At 34.6% G+C, this 18,649-nt stretch overlaps 1 protein-coding gene across 1 annotated transcript; it reads left to right on the top strand.

Annotated features, from left to right (window-relative positions):
• The first annotated feature begins 277 nt into the window (after positions 1-277).
• On the top strand, positions 278-18,363 carry LOC120344366 (prostaglandin E2 receptor EP2 subtype-like). The gene is made up of 10 exons (XM_039413558.2): positions 278-946; positions 3,194-3,416; positions 5,139-5,296; positions 6,447-6,599; positions 11,242-11,382; positions 11,735-11,838; positions 12,380-12,473; positions 15,655-15,753; positions 16,566-16,719; positions 17,516-18,363. Exons 1-10 carry the CDS (start codon positions 848-850, stop codon positions 17,662-17,664), a joined length of 1,374 nt encoding a protein of 457 aa, XP_039269492.2. The 5' UTR covers positions 278-847; the 3' UTR covers positions 17,665-18,363.
• Positions 18,364-18,649: the final 286 nt, after the last annotated feature.

Raw genomic sequence — 18,649 nt, 5'->3', positions numbered from 1 at the left:
CAAAAAATGTCTTTTCCAGTGTTACGCGACCAGAGTAAAAAAATAGTAAAGTGGTATGCGGTCAGTAAAAGGTTGAGAACCACTGTTCTAACTCGTTCGTAGTTTTTTCGAACAAACAATCTACGTTCCTAGGTGTCGCTATTTCACCATAACAAACATTGGATGACGTCTGAGAGAAGCTCAAGTTTCCGACGCGATACCTTGAGCGACATAAATTGAGCGTCGTGGACGAGACCAGTGCAGTTTGGCATTGTTTATTGTTAATGAGGCTTTGATGAGTTGATTGTGTTCAGCTAGAGCTAGACGACAAGATACTTATGGCAATGTATAAATTCAAGGGCCTAGATGCATTAACATTTTGTTTGCGCTTGTTTAGATGATAAAAGTGATATCCTATTTACCAGTTGTTATGTTTCCAGATGCGTGATAACTATTTTTGACGGTTATTCTGCAATATATTTTATAACATCACACAGTGATGACACTGTATTCTCGTGTGATTGTTTCAATATAAATCATACTGAAGAGTTGACGTTTATGTTACGTTTCTTTATAACTTTATAACCCGTAAATCGCATAGCGTTCGATTTACAATATCTACAAATTTTAGATTTATATTTTGACGGTTAAGGTTTTTCTCTTTGTGAGGCCTTTTTTCAGAATACCTGTATGTTGTAAAATACTTGGTTAATAACATTCAGACAGCTACGGTTCGTGTATTGACGAATATCTTGAATAAAAACACTGATTGATTGTGACGAATGATGATTATCAACACGATTCCTCAGAGCATTCGATCTTTTAGTGACAAATTTTTGGATGGTAATGCCACTTAGTGCTGGATTTGATGCACGGCTTACAAATAGACGACATGAATATTTCTGAATTCAGTGATACCATTGATAATGAAAGATCCGACGCTCTGTATTCTGGGAACTATTCTAAGGTATAAATATATGTTCAGTAACAAGATAGCATTTTGTAATATTTTTCAAGCGATGTCTAGATTGAAGATAGATAGATATTTAAGCCTCTTATCTAGATTGAACAGGCATAAATTTAGGTGCAGAATAAATGTATATACTTCCCGGGATAGCTGTTTGCATTTTTTCTGGAATATTAGATTTAACGTCGCTATAGGTAAGCTTAGGCCTATTATTTTCAAATCTTCAATGAACCGAAAAATATTCCCGGGTATACTATCGGAAATAAAATGGGGAAATTCTTCGTTGTAGAGGCAACTATTTTTGTGCCAATCTTTTTGTAGGCAGACTTATACTTTTTACCATGCACGATCGTATTGCATGTATTAACTAAAGCAGTGGTTCCCAACCGCCGGTCCGCGGACCGGTGTCGGTCCGCGAAGCTTTTTTGCCGGTCCGCAAGAAATTTTGTTGTCTTGTTGTTTTTATGCCGTTTCAATCGCTTTACCGTAGACAAAGTTGCGTTGGCTCATTACGCAGTTCTCTTCTGCCGTCATATTACGACGTCTTTCGCGACATGTTGGCGCCGTATTACGCGACATCTTGGCGCCGATCACTCACACTTTTCGCTTTTCCAGCTCCGATTCATCGCGAATGCGCTCCATCAAATCTTGCAAAATTAAGAAGCCTAAAAATCGGCACGCGTGCCTTTTCTGTTCTGCGTGCTTTTCCTGATTAATATGACCATTCATATGAAACGTAATGGATATCTCCTTGTTTAAACTAGAAAACAGTCAAGAACAGTATATTAATCCAGTAAGATATGAACTTGTTGCGACCCCACAGGTGGTCACGCGATACACGCAAAAAAAGCATGAGCCGCAGAGATCTTTTCCAGACACAGTAGGATTTTGAGCTTGTCGCCAAGTTATCGACGACTTTGTCATTGTAATGCAAATTCATTCCGTTTGAGGCTGCGATTAACTGCAGAGGGATTAATATTATGAACCCAATGAAAAAGAAAAGGCTTGATTAAAATTGTGATTCTTCTTTACAGTTCAGATTGAAAAAGAATTACTTATCACAATTTTAGATATCTCTTGATAACGAATACCCATCGCCAAGTAATCGAGCAATCAAACTGTGGTCCGTCTTTTCAGCCAGTTACTGCGTTATGCGAAAAAACATTCTCATCACTCGATTCAATTAAAACCTCACTTTGATTAAAACGAGGCAAGGAAATCGGCTGCACGCGGCTGCAGAGCTACGTGTTGCAAAAACTTCTTTGCCTCGTTCGCAATCTTGTATTGGAAACGAAACAGCAGCAAAATTTTCACAGAAGTTAATTGTGCATTATTTTAATGTGAGAATTTAATGCGTGCCTTTCTCACGCATAATGGGTGCCCAACACTGCATTTCATTACGCAAATATATGGTATTATTTTATGTTTCACTCATTTGTAATTTTTGGTCGGCACATTATTTGATAGTTATTCTTCGTGTGAAATGTTTTAAAATGTGCTTTTTTGTCTAGAAGCATATTGAGTGCCCGACATTGACATTGCGACACGCAAATATATGTTATTCTTTTCTGTTACGGCCATTTCAATTTTTGCCGGTCCGCGAGTACATTTAATCTTATTTTACCGGTCCGCCAGGGTAGAAAGGTTGGGAACCGCTGAACTAAAGCATGTTTTAGCAACGTTTAAAATTTTGCCCATAGCCCTGGCCCAGAGTGGTGGAAGCGACGGTAAATAGTGAAATACGTTAATATAGTATAATTGGAAATGTATGTAATATGTAGGGTAACCAAACCTGGTAACTTTGTTCACTTGCCAAGTATTTTCCCTTTGAGCTACATAATCACGCATTGCAAAATCCTTTGATACTTCCTGTTGATATTTCATTATGTCATGTGTAACGCATCCAATTTCAATATATATGTTAGGTATTTACTTCTATATACGTCTGTATATTAGAAAGATACAGTAGGTTACAGTATACATAGTTTAGACTTTATATCGATACTATCATAACTTTTAATAAATATGTCTATTATGAAAAATAGAGTCTGTAAACTTGAATCTTCAGCCTGTTTACGTCTTTGTCGTTTCCTTGCCAATGTCGCACACAATTACTAATTCTTGTAAAATTTTGAATGCTAATTAACAGTTTGTCTATCTGTGATGTAACAGTCGATAAGATACACACACAGTTGCTCGTTTCTACAATCACAAATATAACTGACCAATATGTTCATTGCTTAACAGAAGACGCTAGCAATCCCATGCCTGACATTCGGTTTAGGCGTCATCGGAAATTGTTTGGCGATTGCAGCACTTTTGAGGTACAAATACCGCAAACAGCGACCACCAACCGACACACCGACCACGATTCACAAAACACCTCCGCCTAACTTACGTAAAAATCGAAGTACAGGAAATATATCAACAAGAGATTGTCGAAAATCATGTTCACTTGGAAGCAAATTTGGTGAGTGTATGTGCGGTTGCAATCAATTGTCTTTAACCTTGCGTGGGGTTCTAATAAATAATAAACTCGCTTTTTCAAGCTTTCATAATAGCATTGTAAATCATTAAAATCATAGCATATCAAAGACATGCATCTATGTTTTGATCTAATTAGGTATGTTAAAATCTATTGAACCATATCAGGTCAGTTGAAAGCTGGGAGCATAGTGGCCAGTATCATAATTACAGTTAGATGGTTTTATTATTAAAAACGCTCTTGAATTATTCCGAAAGCTGAAATATCGTACTTCGACTTATCGATTAATGGTGCTCTACATCGTGGCATTGACATCAAATCAAAAATATAACGGTGAAGCCCAATTTGACTCGTACTTCAGAGGCAAACACACACTCATGAGTAAGATGGCTCTTATAAAGTATATATAAACGAGTTAATATCGCCGAAAGAGTTTTGAGTGACTGGGTAGATTGTGTTCTCGAAAGAAGCGAAGTACCGAATAAATAAAAATCGTATATGTGTATAGTTTACGATACTTAATGTCGCTTCAAGTCTTCATTCCATTTATAAGAGATAAATAAAAGCTGAAAAATGAAGTATGATTGCTAATAGAGAATTCCTCCAACCCTTGCGTATTATTAATGTTAAATTTAATAGGAAAGTTCTAACGCAAAGTCGGAACTCTTAGCAGTACCGCGCAATAAACGCAAAGGAAATCTCGGACTAAAAGCCCAGCCAAGTTTGGCGACACATATATCCCGTTTCTCGTTTCGCACGTAGGAACCGCACCGTTTCGTAATTGAATATATCACAACCCGTCGTCTGATGGAAAAGTGTTGATTGATTTAATTTCGATTGGGAGCTGGAATTTTCCTCGCTCCCATCTGTTTGCATCAGAAAATACACTGCCTCGTTTGTTTAATGTTGTTTGTTGTAATAATATTGGTACTCAATATTGTTTTTCATATTTGGGGCTAAGCTAACTAAATCTTTTAAACGAATTTCTCAACGTAATATGACTGTTTTGTTTTACGGTTCACGTCCTTGAACGCAAATTTTATTAAAAACGGGAAAATCAAAGTGAAACTGTTATTTGAGTGTAGGAGCAAGTAATGAATCTCTTTTCTGCAAGTCTTGGGCTCCATGCACATAAAACAATGTATTCTGCTTGGGTAAACTATTTCGATGACACCCTTAATGCATATAAATGGAGATTTTGAAACAGTGTCAAAAACTAATTGATGAAAAAATAAAATTTGTACAGCCATCTTTCAGAGAATAAACTCGTATATTCTGATAATTTGAGTATTATCGTGACATTTTGCTAAAATTTTCGTTTGAAATGCCTTATGGTTTGAAAGTTGCTATGAAAACAAGACTCAATAGACATTACAAAGTTAGCTAGAAGAAAACTTTAAAATTTTTAAGGTTGAAAATTTCCGAGAGTAATATGTCAATTCATACTTGCATACGTACTTTCAGTTTGATTGCCAATTATTGCAATGTAATCGGATGAAGCTTGTGACCGTAATACAAATACCGCTATTTCGTATATCGAAGCCGGAATCGAAGCTTCTGCAAACCCGAAGTCATAAGTCGAAGTTGAATATTTGAGTAAGATAATTGGAATTTGTCTGAATATATCAATAAATCTACAGTCAACACTTCAACAGCATTTTATTTAGTTTGCAAACCGGTATAAGAAAATAAACTTTTCTGTTTTAGATTTTAACATATTGAAACCTATTAAAAGAAGAGGTCGAAGAAACGACTTCGGTGCTTTCCATACTCTTGTTCTTGCACTTATTGTTGTTGATCTTGCCGGGATCTTGGTAACTTCACCTGTGACGATGTATTTATACTCAACAAATCAGGGAATAAAAGTAGGTTTACGGCGTACTTCTCAAACGATTATAAACTTTGTGTTTGAATATACGAATGCACGCAGAAAATTTAGAAATTGAACTAGGGATAAAACTTACATGTTGAGGGGTTACATAAGTGATCTAAAATATTAATTATCCAACAAATCAGACAATATGAGAGACCCTATAGTACGACGCTTAGTATATTTACCACTATTTGGCTGTCTTTTTGTTATTGGCAGTAGGTGCACCTCGTATTTCCTAACAGCTAATTATTGTTCATAACGTTATAGTCTATAGCACAACAGAGATTGGAGATGACAATGTACTAAATATTAAAATATTTTCTGTTTAATTTTTTTGTATAATTTTCTCAACCTGACTACGATGCCTAGATCGAAATGTTTGACTTCTTAGCTGGGCAATCGCATTCAAAAACACTAAAATATCAGGAAATATTGGTATTTTTGTAACTTATTTAGGATTTATTATATTATGTTCAAAAATGGTAAGCTCTGACTGATGAACATTTTTCATTATTATGATGAAATTGAAATCTGAAAATCAGTTTATTTGACCTATTTCAACTACAAATTGTGAAAGGTCATGCCCTGTTTGGTTTTTACATGGTTACTATTAACAAAACCGCGTGTGGTTTAAAATGTCATTTGTAAAGCTAAAAGAAAATTATGAAAATTACGTCATACATTAGACGTTGTTCATCAAGTTGTGGTATTTTTTTAGTTTAGTTCCATTATAGCTGACCTACATGGAAGAACGTTTGAGATGTTTCTTGAAATGATAAATTATTGATAACGTCTTTGACTTTTATTCGGAAAGGCTATTTTGTATTTTGTTAACTGAAGAACTTCGGTGTCCGGTTCATTTCTTGAAAGTGATATCGAATTTCTCGCAAAATTTACAGACGGTTGAAACTGCATACATTACTCTCCAACAAAGTTAGATTCCATTTGGCTGATGTCATGTATGACTGATAATCAACAGTTAGCTTGCATCTTGTATTTTGTTTGATCTTTTCTTTTATGGGAGCGTTTTTAATTTAAAGATATTCGCGAAAACAAAAATACTTGCATAGAACAAATGCAAAAATTGTTTTTATGCAAATTGAAAATGAATAGAATTAATAAAATTTCCATTCTTCTTGTAGGAGGCTGGAGGAGAGTCATTATGCAACTACAGTGCCTTTGCGATGATGTTTTTTGGTATCGTGACAATGGCATCACTGACAGGAATGGCAATAGAACGTGTGCTGAGTATACAATACCCGTATTTCTATAAAAGAGCAGTGAAGCCTAAATTGGTAACTAAATCCCTACAATTTTCGAAAAATTTGCTTTGATATGCATTGTCTGAACTGAAAAGAATTCATAAAATGCACACTGTTAAAAAAAGTGTATATTTTTCTTGTCAAGATTGATCGAAATAATTAACCTTGTTTTATAAATGAAATATAGTGTTAATTTTTCATGAACGCTAAGTCTTCGAAAACCATGATGCATGAATGAACCTATCCCAGAGGACATCCTTATTCTTCTGATTTCGAGCAACTCAAATTAAGAAACAAGCCCACATTCCTGGGAAATACCAGCCAAGTCATTTCGCTTTTTCCTTATAAATAGCGTTGGCGCAATAACCTAACCGGTGGTAGACCTTACCATGTTGATATTGCGGATTATGTCCCATGCTAGTTTATCATCGAGCTGTAACTAATTCTTTAGGCCAGTGATTCTCAAACTGTAACCATTTGTTTGCTTTCGTTGATTTTCAGTTTTTGTCGCATTTCCGAATATCATGTATAAATCAAATAATTCACTGATTTTTTTAGTATTTAGTATACCCTTGCGTTCACATCAGCGACAGCTGTTGAATACATTAGGGGCTGATTTCCAAACCAAATTAATTTTATTTTGAGTTTTATCCTCTGCCTTGGATTTGATCTTCCTCATAACCGCTTGTAAAAAAGTGAACGGTAACCGAGATGCAGATATTTATTAAAATGATAATTGAATTTTTCATACATTTCTATGGTGTCCGTGTTATTTTTAAATACATGCTATTTATATACCTAGAGTTTTCCAACGACCTAAAATCAACTTTTTTACAATGAAACGCCAAAAAGTCATTTTAACATTTTATTTTAATCAATTTTATGTTCGGTAATGCATGAAATGGCTAATGATATGTCACCAAGCATGCGGAGTTCAAAATCTGGGAAATTTATTTTAAATACCTAATCTGGTTTGACGTTTCTAAATTTACGGAACGGTCGGTACGTTTTTTCATGCAAAATATAGAATTGAAACGATACGTTAAGTGCAAAAATAAGCATATAACACCATAACGCAAAGACAACGACTTTTCGAATTCAACGTGTTTTTCTGATAGCTAGTGCGGTGGGGAAATCTTGCACAATTCACGATTGAGTTGGAGACGCGCGAGTTCGGTGTCCAAGCTGAGCGGCGCAGGTCACGTGGTACCGGATATTCGAATAGTAAAATGCCATTGGAATATTTTGATATTTGAATATTTTGCCCAGCCCTAGTTGTTACGTGTGTTGTTACGATGACTTAGTATTTTAAATACGCGCTTAAGGTTTGTTGCTTTTTTCCCCTTGCGTTGTTTGTGTGCGGCTCTTCATAACTTTGAGGTGTGAAATGCGGCTCTGGGACTAAAAAAGTTTGAGAACCACTGCTTTAGGCGATGCCAAATCGGAAAAATTTTCGTACTTCCAAAATAACATCATCTTACGTATGAATTCATGACTGCTTGTTTTGAGTTTCATTTTAAAACACGTTACGCGAAATACTGTCAAAAATGTATTTAATCCTTCTATCACTATATTTGTGTGATTCTCATTCGAATGCGTTATATCAATGTATAGGATTTTCACGGAAAGCTCAGCGCTCTATAATTTTAGTCACCTAGTTATCTTCGATTTTTATATTTAAAATTCTTTATTGAATCTTTTTGGGAGTAAAACATTAGCGTTTGAAGAGTGTAGAATTTAATTTGTCCACCTGAGAATAATGTCGACTTTAATTCCACCTGAAAACGGTTTTATGTTCAATGTTCAGTCCATTAGCAATCTGTAATACAAAACAAAAGAATATATGGCGGGCGAGAATAAGTCTTATATTTTACAATTCAAATCAAGTGAAAAAAACAACAAATTGTTTTACATATGGCAAAAGCACAAGTTACGAGCGAAATTACAATTTTAAGTGTTTTAAACTGGTAAAATAATCAAATATTGAATGCTTAACGTCGATCATTAATTGATATTCGAATACGTCTCATGTATGGAGCATACCCGACTTATAAATGTAACGCAGAATATTCGATTTCCTGCTAAATGAATGACTCAGACTTCAAACAAATGTTATGACTAGAAAACAATGGCTGTAATTTGAGACAAACTTCAAGAAGGCGTGCGAGTGCTTTTATGATGCTATGGCTTGACAGAATCACAAGGCAAAAAGCATTTGTTTGTTTCGCTTGGATTCAGAAACTTGATTGTAGTTTATTAAAGATTTTCAATCGAACCCCATACAACATTGTTTTCTCGTTATGGTTTGATTCATACCCATGTTTTGACTTTACTCCAAGTAATTAAGTTAAACCCAAACTTCCCAGTCAGAGGGTTTGATGAATGGGCCACTGTCACGCCACCACAAAGCGCTTCGAAAAATGATTCATTAACTAAAAAAGAACAGGATTTTTATATTTTCAATAGTATTTTATCCATCAAAAGTAATAAGCTCCACTCGCTTGACACAGACTCAAAAATTTTCGATAGAGTTTCGAACCTCGCTCGAATACAAAAATGCATGCCGTACACATTTTTTTCGTGCTCGACTTACAATTTTAAACATTAATCATAATGCTTGCTTTAATCCTTTCTTAAATGGATCTTGTTAAATCTTGTTAAATTTTAAATGTACTATCCATCGTTCTTCTAAATAGAAATAAAAAACTGATTGATGTGAAGTTATCCATACAGTATGATATATGAGTATGATAAATTTGATGCTTCGGTTTGTGTTACTATACGCTAAATATCACATGATCAATGGAATAACGTTGAAAGTATCGATTTCACATTAGCAAAATAGGCCTTCAAATCAATTTTTTCTGCATGCCCACAAACCCAGCACACACATATAGAACAGGAGCTCGCTAGACTTTTTTGTCTTCGAAAAAAACGATAAGCATTGAAAGTTAATTTTGCGATAAGTTTTAGTTAACTATCCATAAAATAATTAGGTTCGAATATAGGTTTGATAGAATATAGCCATATTAGAATTGTTGAATCATAGCACTACGCTTGCGATGTTGGCAATTTGAAATATGTAGATTTCATTCCCATTTTCATGGGTGCGTTGGACTCGTGGTTAATCAGAAAATCTTGATGACAACACATTTAAACCCACGTACATTTGAACCCATACATTTGCACCCGTATATCCACGGGTTCTTCTATATGCCGGTGCTAAAATCCATGGGTTAGGGTTAGTATGGATTCAAATTTCCATAGGTTTAATAGTATGCAGGTTCAATTGTCGTGGGTTCAAATTACGGGTTCAAATGTATAATGAAACCAAAATCTTTCACTGTCTCACCCGGAGTGCATGAATGGCGTAGGTAGGCGATGATAAACCGCAGAAATTCGCCCCCCCCCCCCTCAAAAAAATAAAAATAAATAATAATAAAATACCTAGCAGCGGAGCGTTTATAATAATAAGCCTTGTTTAAATACCCACTACCCAGCAGCTGATATGCGAAATAATTTCCAATCAATACTTTTGTTATTTCGATTTTTGGAAACGATCGATATTGGATATTTATAAAAGTATATAAGTAACGTTTGTGTACATCATTTATTTGGACCTAACATACTCGTTATCGGGCACTAATTGCATATGTCAAGCATATCATATCAACTGTGGGTCGTCGGTCTGTAATTTGAGCTTAAAGTCTCTCATCAGTTTACTTGCTATTTAGTGTTTGATTAATTTGTAAAATTGCATGCATGCTTTCCGAAGACACTAATATCAAAGGGTAAAAGTTAAATTCAATACCAATCACATATCACATCTAAGATTTCCCTCCATTTCAGTCGTTCGTGAATTGTGAGCACCGTTACATCACACATATTTCTGATATACGCATTAGTGATTTCATATCGCCATGTACGTACATATAAGACATTGTATTATTGAGTCAGAAACGCTGATTAGCTCGTCGTAATTCTCAGGAGATTGACTCAAATACCCAAGGTGTGAAATTTGTGGATATCTTTCTGTGTTGGCGTATAGCGATATATATAATGAATTCAACACAATTCTAGTATTAAGTAATGCATTGGGAGAACTCACAAAATTCGGCTTGACTGATGGGAGAAATCGATTCAAATACAGTGCTATATTATATGTAGTAATTATTGCTGTTCGAAGGTGTGTGCACATCGGATGTCAAAAAATGTAACAACGTCGAAACGAGATTATCGGTCAGAGACCGAAGACTTATCGATCAAAAGTTAGGGGATCCCCAAAACTTCACTCCATAGTGACATATTGTGTCCCATCACTAATTAATTAATAACTCGCTAATTATACGACATAATTTATCCAAAATCAATAGCCTTTTGGTCCGACATATGATAAATGCACATGCAAAATCTGGAGCAGATTCAATCTCGCTTTCGTGAGATATCGCGTGCATCTAACAGACAGACTCATATTTATTGATGTCATATGGAATATTTGTATTGGTCATAGCTTTCTTGTCATTAATGTAGTAGTCGTTAGTCCTGCCCAGTCGTTAATTAAGTTGCTCGATCACACATCGCATACAAAAAAATTACAAGAATAACAATTTTTCTTGGAAATGTCCATACTTAATACTTTAAAACTATTCGTAAAACATTTATATTTATAATCCAGGCCAATATAGCAATACTCATAGTCTTACTGGCGTCGGCACTGTTTTCCGCACTTCCTTCTATGGGGTTCGGTGCTGTACGATCAATGTATCCAAATACGTGGTGCTTCGCAGATTGGCAAGCTACTGAACAAAAGGACATGGTTAGTACAATTACTTTCATCCTCTACATAACGAATAAACTACGTGATTATTACCCAGGACATTTTAATAGATATTTCAATGTACAGTTACTAATATTATCGTAATATGACCCTTTGAAATATTTTTGAATCCGGCATCTGCTTTAGTTCGCATTTGAGGAGGACCTTCTAGAACAGTACCGGGTATTTTCTGTATTGACTAAAACTCTCACTGCTTTCAAACGATAACTCCCTTGCTTTGTGCGACACAACTCATAGCTCATGTAAAATCTTCATTCCACGAAGAGGTCATTTTTAAGATGATCATGCACTTGACAAAACTTGGAAAAGTAATGTACTTGTTGTGTTTCAGGCGTTCAACTACATATATGCAACTATTGGAATAGCGTTAATCCTAACCACAATTCTATGCAATGTAAGTGTGGTCGTCGGTTTGTTAAAAATGAAAAAAATAAGGTATGAATGTAAATTCATTTTATTTTATTAAAATTCTTGAGTATTTGATTATTATCATTTCCAAAAATTATTCCCCAATTTATTTCTTTTAATAGGTTTATTGAATAGTAGAAAAATAAACTCTCTTAATAATGCTTTAGCTTCATGCTCTTAAATTTTAGCAAATAATTTAAACAGCTAATATTTTGCCTTTATATATATCATCTGGATCTCAACGACAAATACTAATGACAAGTCAGTAATTCAATTACTTGACACATTATATCACCTAGTTTGAGTTAATCTAATTAAATTTGCGCCATGTATATTGTATTGTAGGGTTACAAATATGTTATTTAATACTATTATAAAGAAGCGGAACTTGCTACCTATTTCATGCAATCACTTTTAATGGAGAGCAGTGAGCTCGTCCGTGAGTATTGTTTCCGCTAAATGCATTTTCAGGGTGATTTGTTTTAGGGTATTTGTGTTACTTTACGTTAATCGAAAATACATGATATCGTAACTCGCTACTTATAACATTCTGCGTCATAATTCTCAGGGCACAGAAGAAGTCATGGGGCATGGAAACACAAACGATAATTCAACTTATTGTGATGACGTGTATATATATCATATGTTGGTTACCTCTCATGGTAAATATGCTTGAAAACACAGTACTAAATGTGATTTGTAGTGTATATTTTCTATGGGGTAGTTTAAAATAAACTTCCTAAGTTTCCCAATTATTAGATAAATATTAGAAATTGATAAAGAATGCCTGCTGTTAAACAAAATTGGTATTCTGAATTGACTGTGCTGTAGTTTACAATACAGATTTAGTCAGTATAACAATGTGCTCATAACGCATGTCCATATTTTACTGTAACCCAGATCGGTAATTAAACAGCAAAAATTAAGGAGATTTAAATCATGCCGTGAGAGAGAGAGAGAGAGAGACTCCGTTTTGAATCGCGTTTGCCGAATCAAAATATTTTATCAAAATTGAGAAATCGAAATTATGAAGCAAATTTTTTATACGCGATCCGTTCATAAACTCGGAATTTTAAATCCGTTTTCCAAATTTTATTCAACTTTTTTAAATGGTCTTAAAGTTAAAATGGGTAGTTGGTTGTCAAATAATTGGGTATCTGAAATTCATTTATCCATGCCATTTGTGTTTTATGTTTTTTTTTTATGCTATGTCAGGTTTATTCCGCCCCAAGAAATATGTATAAAAATATCCTATTACAAAAAAGACTATAATTGTATTTTTGACTTCAATTATACCATCTTTTGAATTTAATATACAGGCATATGTCGACTCGGCATATTGCAACGCTGATAAGAGTATTATCCAACCTCGGGGGTATTTTGTAATGGTTTTATTTTGGCTACCCTATATAATGATGGATAATAAATAAATCTGGCGTAAATAAAAACCGCCTACTGCCTATTCCGTAAATCTATATCTAATAATTTCGCTTTGGTCGATGTTCCATTACAGATTGAGAATATCCAATGGGCGTTTTCTCCAAAATTCTTTTCAAATTTAGTGATTATCTAACGATTTGTAAACGTGAAAGTAACGTTTTTGAATGATTACGTTTGTATATATATTTATATCCAAAACTCACATAACCATCAATAGAAAAAAAAAATTTAGATCATTTGATAAAAAAGTTTTGTTCGCGTATTTAGTATGCAAACCATAAAAATTAATATTGATTCTGTATTCGGCCTTGAACTTTTCGAGAACAAAATAGTATAGACGTTTTTCAGTATGTCTTACTTTTTTGGGCTTTCAATAATACATCAGATTTCGATTTTATCCAAAAATCCATTTGTATTCTAACTATAATGGTGCGATACAGTAACACAGGTGAAGTTTTTTTCTATGCCCAAAACAGATTATAACTGGGGTTCAATTGTCCCAATTGTCTCCTGTAGAAAAACCCAAAAACTTTTTGACCCAAATGAGTTTTTCTTTTCACGTTTTGTGAGCAATGACCATCCAGACGTAATTATTCTGAATGGGAATTGCCTATTACAATATGTCGAACTGTAAAATAAAGTTATCATACCGCAACATGATAATATCGTGTTGTTTCTTTGATTTAACTAAAAAAGGAATAATGACTATGATGTGCTAATATACTCCCCCGCGGCATGTCAACATCAACACAAATAAATTGATACATTACCAGGTGTTTGTATACCATACCTTAAATTTAGCTGCAGGATTTCCTGAAAATTTTGTTGTACTTTTTTATGAAGCTATAAGTCATTTCATTCATATGGTATTTAGGTAGCTTTCAACCATATAGCTTTGGTTATCAATCAATCGAATGTCACCGCCCGTTTTACTTGTCAACATTCATTATGACAAATTGGTCGTTCCGCATCATGTAGAAAAATCAATCTATTTACACCGTCCGTTTTACTTTGCAACATTAAGTGAGACAAAGCTGAAGTTCCGCATCATGTGAAAAAATTTATAACTATTTGACAAACAGACAAATTTCCCCGAATGCGATTGTTGCCTGATCCTTGCTGCCATCACAACTTGTTTGTTAGTCTACACCAGGAATCACCAAACTACGGCCCGCGGGCCAGATCCGGCCCGTGGCGTCGTTTCATCTAGCCCGCAATAACACGGAAAAGTGGCGATTTTTTTCAAGAGATGTTTCCCTGACCATCGACTTCCTTTTTTCGGAACATTGGTCATCAGATTTTCAGTCGAGGTTTCAAACAATACCTCGTTTTCGCGATTTTGTATGCTATTCGTTAGTTTTGTATGCTATTCATTTCGCCTTCTCAGGAGTTGTAGTTAATTGCAGTAATCATAAATTGTCTAGAAATAGCTGTGATAAAATGGCTAAAATTCTCAACGGGTACGCAACGCTTTTTCCAATTGGATGCACTCGTACACTCGTGGCGTGTGCTATCGGCGAAACTGTTGCTGTGTACGTTTATCGTGCCAAAATGAGCTTTGAACGTGCATTTTGCGCTAATAGTACAAGTCACGTTAACTTTTGTACTGCTCACATGCGGATATGTCAAAAAATCTTTTATATTTGTTTTGCTATGATGTTCTTGATCTATATTCTGCGATATAGAATTTAATATTCAAGACTTCAGGAATGTAGAATTTATATTGTTGAATAAATTGAATGGATTTCCCAACTTCTTGGAATTTATTGTATTGCATTGACAAAAATGTTTGGTGACTCCTGATCTAGACTACTGCTGATACATAAAGGTTACTTTTACTGTCAACGTAGAAGGTTAATAGTATTTCAACTGTATGAAAATAATAGTAAAATTTAAAAGACTACCAAATTGAATCGAGCGTGAACTCGATGTAAGAATTATTATTGGAAACAAAGTGGACCCACAGATCGTTTTGTTGCTATGCTTTTAACTTGTTATTGTTGATCTTGTTGTTATCTGGACCAATTGCTTTGAAAGTTCCAGTGGTTAAAGATTGTTGTTGTCGATAGAACGCTTTCACTGTTATTTATTTCACAAATTTCTGTGGGCTTTGTGGTTTCTGTTTTCTGTGTGTGATGACATCATCAAAATTAAAAATCGTTCGCGTTCGCAATCTTTTTGGTTGGGTGGTCAGTCGAAGTCGGGTAGACTACGGTACCGAACCGGTAGGATCACTACCTTTACTACTTCGTTTTGGCTTTTGTGTCGATATATTTGAGCATTGCTCTCTTGTTTATTATCAAGATTATATGTCCATTCTCATCTGTAACGTCTGCTGGTTGGATAGCACGGGCAAAATAGTAAAATAGGGGAATTATAGATAAATTATATTTGTTTTGTTAGGTTCGAATTATTGTCAATCAACATTCACGAGAGACAAACGGCGAACATGATAGATTGGCTATCTGGCTTGCAGCTGCGAATCCGATACTGGACCCTTGGGTAAGGTTAATAACAGTTGAAATACATTTGGAACATAATCATTTGATTTGTCGTCTTGTTTGTCGATAATTTGTCGACATTGGCACAATATGGCGTTGTTACTTAGCAGCTGTAGAGCATGATTACAACTCTATTTTCGTTGAGATGGAAGACAAAGTGTTAGAGGACAAACTGCAATTTCTGGAATGTCTAAGGTTCCTGGTTAACCGGAATGTAATTATTGCAATCTGATTATTCTGCAACCTTTGCGTCAAAAGCGAGTTCACATTCCTGCTCGTCCTAAATTCTATACGACTCACGCGACCCTTGTCTATGAGCTTCTCTCTTGAGTTCAATATGAATCAAAACTTGGCACTTGGTTGAATTTTATTACCTGGCATTTGACCAATGAGGAAAAGCTTCTATTTGCTTCAAAACGGATCTAACAACAAAACTTTTTCTGATGATCATCGTATTTAATTGAAGGAAATCCCATGCCAGCCAACGAATCTTGAAATAATTTGGGGCGACTCCGATTTGCACAAGTTAGCATCATGGCTTAGTTAAACCAAATTAACGCGTCTAACTAACTGTGCTGTTCTAGCAAATTGAACTAGTTTGGTCTTCCTTCTAAAAAACGCTATAAAGGATAAGTTCAACCCTATTCTTCTTCTTAAATGATTCAAAATGTCGAGGGTTTGAAAACTGAACCTTCATTAGGACAAAGATTTATATACGTCATTCTGATTCATTTGATATAAAAGATTTATTGATATAAGTACCGACATAAAATTAGATTTTGTTAAATTTGTTTTATTTATTTTTTTGTTCAGGTTTACATTCTGTTGAGAAGAACAGTTGTCAAAAGAATAATAAACTTTGCCAAATCTACAATATGTTACCACAGAAAGAAAGACAACAAATCGACTGACTTGGATATCGTTGTCACACCAGCTAAAGGGACCTTTATGTCAGATTCGACTGAAAGTAAATGCTAGTATTTTCAGTTGAAAACAGCCTACACCTATGTTATGCGAAGTATATTATCCCTAGGCTGTTTCCTTACGGACGAATTGATCAACCCAAATTCGTCACGGTTCGCAGAAGCGTTATTTCTGTTTATACCATGATACGCAAAGTTGTCGGTTTGTGTTGATAAAATGATAAGGCGATACAATAAACAGAAGTTACCTTTCGGAATTGAGTCAAAGAGTGAAGCCGGAAAATTACACAAAATAAAAAAGTCTTTGATCAGATATTGTCATGAAAAAGATTCTCGTACAAAAAAATCATTTTTGTCTGAGTTATAAAAAATACTATTTTTCGCCATTTAATATCATTTACCAAGTTTTTATGTACGACGATTTATTCTCAAAATCTTCTCCTCTCAAAATTCCCTTTATTAAACTTTCGATATCTTCATATACGACGTTTTACACGCCCATGCAAGTAACTACTGATAGAGCAGTTATGGATCCACAAATAGTTCATAGCGTACCATCGGTACATGTAGCTCTAATTTGATTGCTGTTTAGTGAAGGTTCGCTATGTTTATTTGAATAAAAGGTTTTTACGTCAGCAGGCACTTGATCCCAACTATCTCTAGGCTGTTAACTGATAACTGCTGCTGTCCCCAATTTTCTTTGGGACTCTCCCTTTGTTGATCTTTCGTATATCACCCTTGGCTTATACTTACGACCCTGCCGTACCAAGCAGGATTGATTTGAATATTTGAAAATTTTGAGAATCTATACTGTTATACCTACTTTATTTTATTTTGCAGCCACTATTTCAGCAAAGTTTCTATCGGTGCACCATCGCTCTACACGATCTTACAATGGTGATATTGGGGTAAAAACGATGCAACGGAACAATAATAACCAAACAATAGAAAATATAATGCTTCAATCAATTAGAAGAAAGAGTTGTTAGATTCTTAGAATGTGTATGGTAGCGAAATGAGAAAATTTGAGTGAATGCAACAATATGCGATAGCTGCCCCATAACTTATCAGTTCGATGTAACCAAGATTATAAAAGGTTCTGATACCAAATTTACTTAAAGTCATCTTCTAGGTAACTATATTTTCACACTTGTGTATATCGCAAGCTAACACTATTTTTTTTGTATTTTTCATTGATTATATTTATGTTCACTGTTGTTTACTGTGATAACGAATAACTCGCAACAAGTGGTGTACTAACTTTTCTATGTTAAATATACTTTATTTATGTTGCTTTCCACGTTTATGTATATATACAGCTAATATGACTGTTAAATGATATAGTTAAGTTTGATTGCTTTTGTGATTCAGGAAAAGCCCAACGGCAGTACTTAACACGGTTTCAGTGCACGAGAGTTACAAATTGAATTTCGAAAAAAAAATAATAACTTGTTTCTGTTTGCCATAGCTGGATTATTAGACTAGATTAGATATATTGAAGTGTCAAATCAAAAATCGAACTCGGGATCTTTAACTTCTGGTACCTATATAGTTGAAGTTTCTTGTGGGTATATTTTGCTTTCCTATTCATGTGCTTTTGAATTAACGGTGTTTATTTTTCTTTTTTATGCTATAATTATAAATTTTATATATTGTTCAACATTTAATAGAAAAATTTCTTTTTCTGATTAATTTTCACTTGATCAAATCTATGGGAGAATAACAGAATGACGTGTTTACAGAAGTATTTTTTCCCGGACTTCGCTAATCAACATCATAAGAACGTATCTCGCGGTGATTTGAAAGAGCTGGTTAAAATCAATTCGGATTGTTATACTGCATCAGTAGAAACCCCATAGTGGTGCTGAGCATGAATGACTTTGATTTAGTACGGACAAAAAGACAGCGCAGCCGATCCCATACCGACCCACTAAGCTTCATAGATAATTGTTTGCTCATTTAATTAGCTAAAGC

Source organism: Styela clava, chromosome 5 (assembly GCF_964204865.1).
Source record: "Styela clava chromosome 5, kaStyClav1.hap1.2, whole genome shotgun sequence".
NCBI classification, from domain to species: Eukaryota; Metazoa; Chordata; class Ascidiacea; order Stolidobranchia; family Styelidae; genus Styela; species Styela clava.
This window is presented reverse-complemented; position numbering and strand designations above follow the sequence as displayed.

What these genes read in the sequence shown, in the direction of transcription:
- LOC120344366 (XM_039413558.2), top strand. Translation starts at nt 848, where the DNA reads ATGCACGGCTTACAAATAGACGACATGAATATTTCTGAATTCAGTGAT. An exon ending in TATGTTGGTTACCTCTCATG is followed by an intron (nt 12,474 to 15,654) that starts GTAAATATGCTT and finishes TTGTTTTGTTAG; the next exon opens with GTTCGAATTATTGTCAATCA. An exon ending in TATGTCAGATTCGACTGAAA is followed by an intron (nt 16,720 to 17,515) that starts GTAAATGCTAGT and finishes TTTATTTTGCAG; the next exon opens with CCACTATTTCAGCAAAGTTT.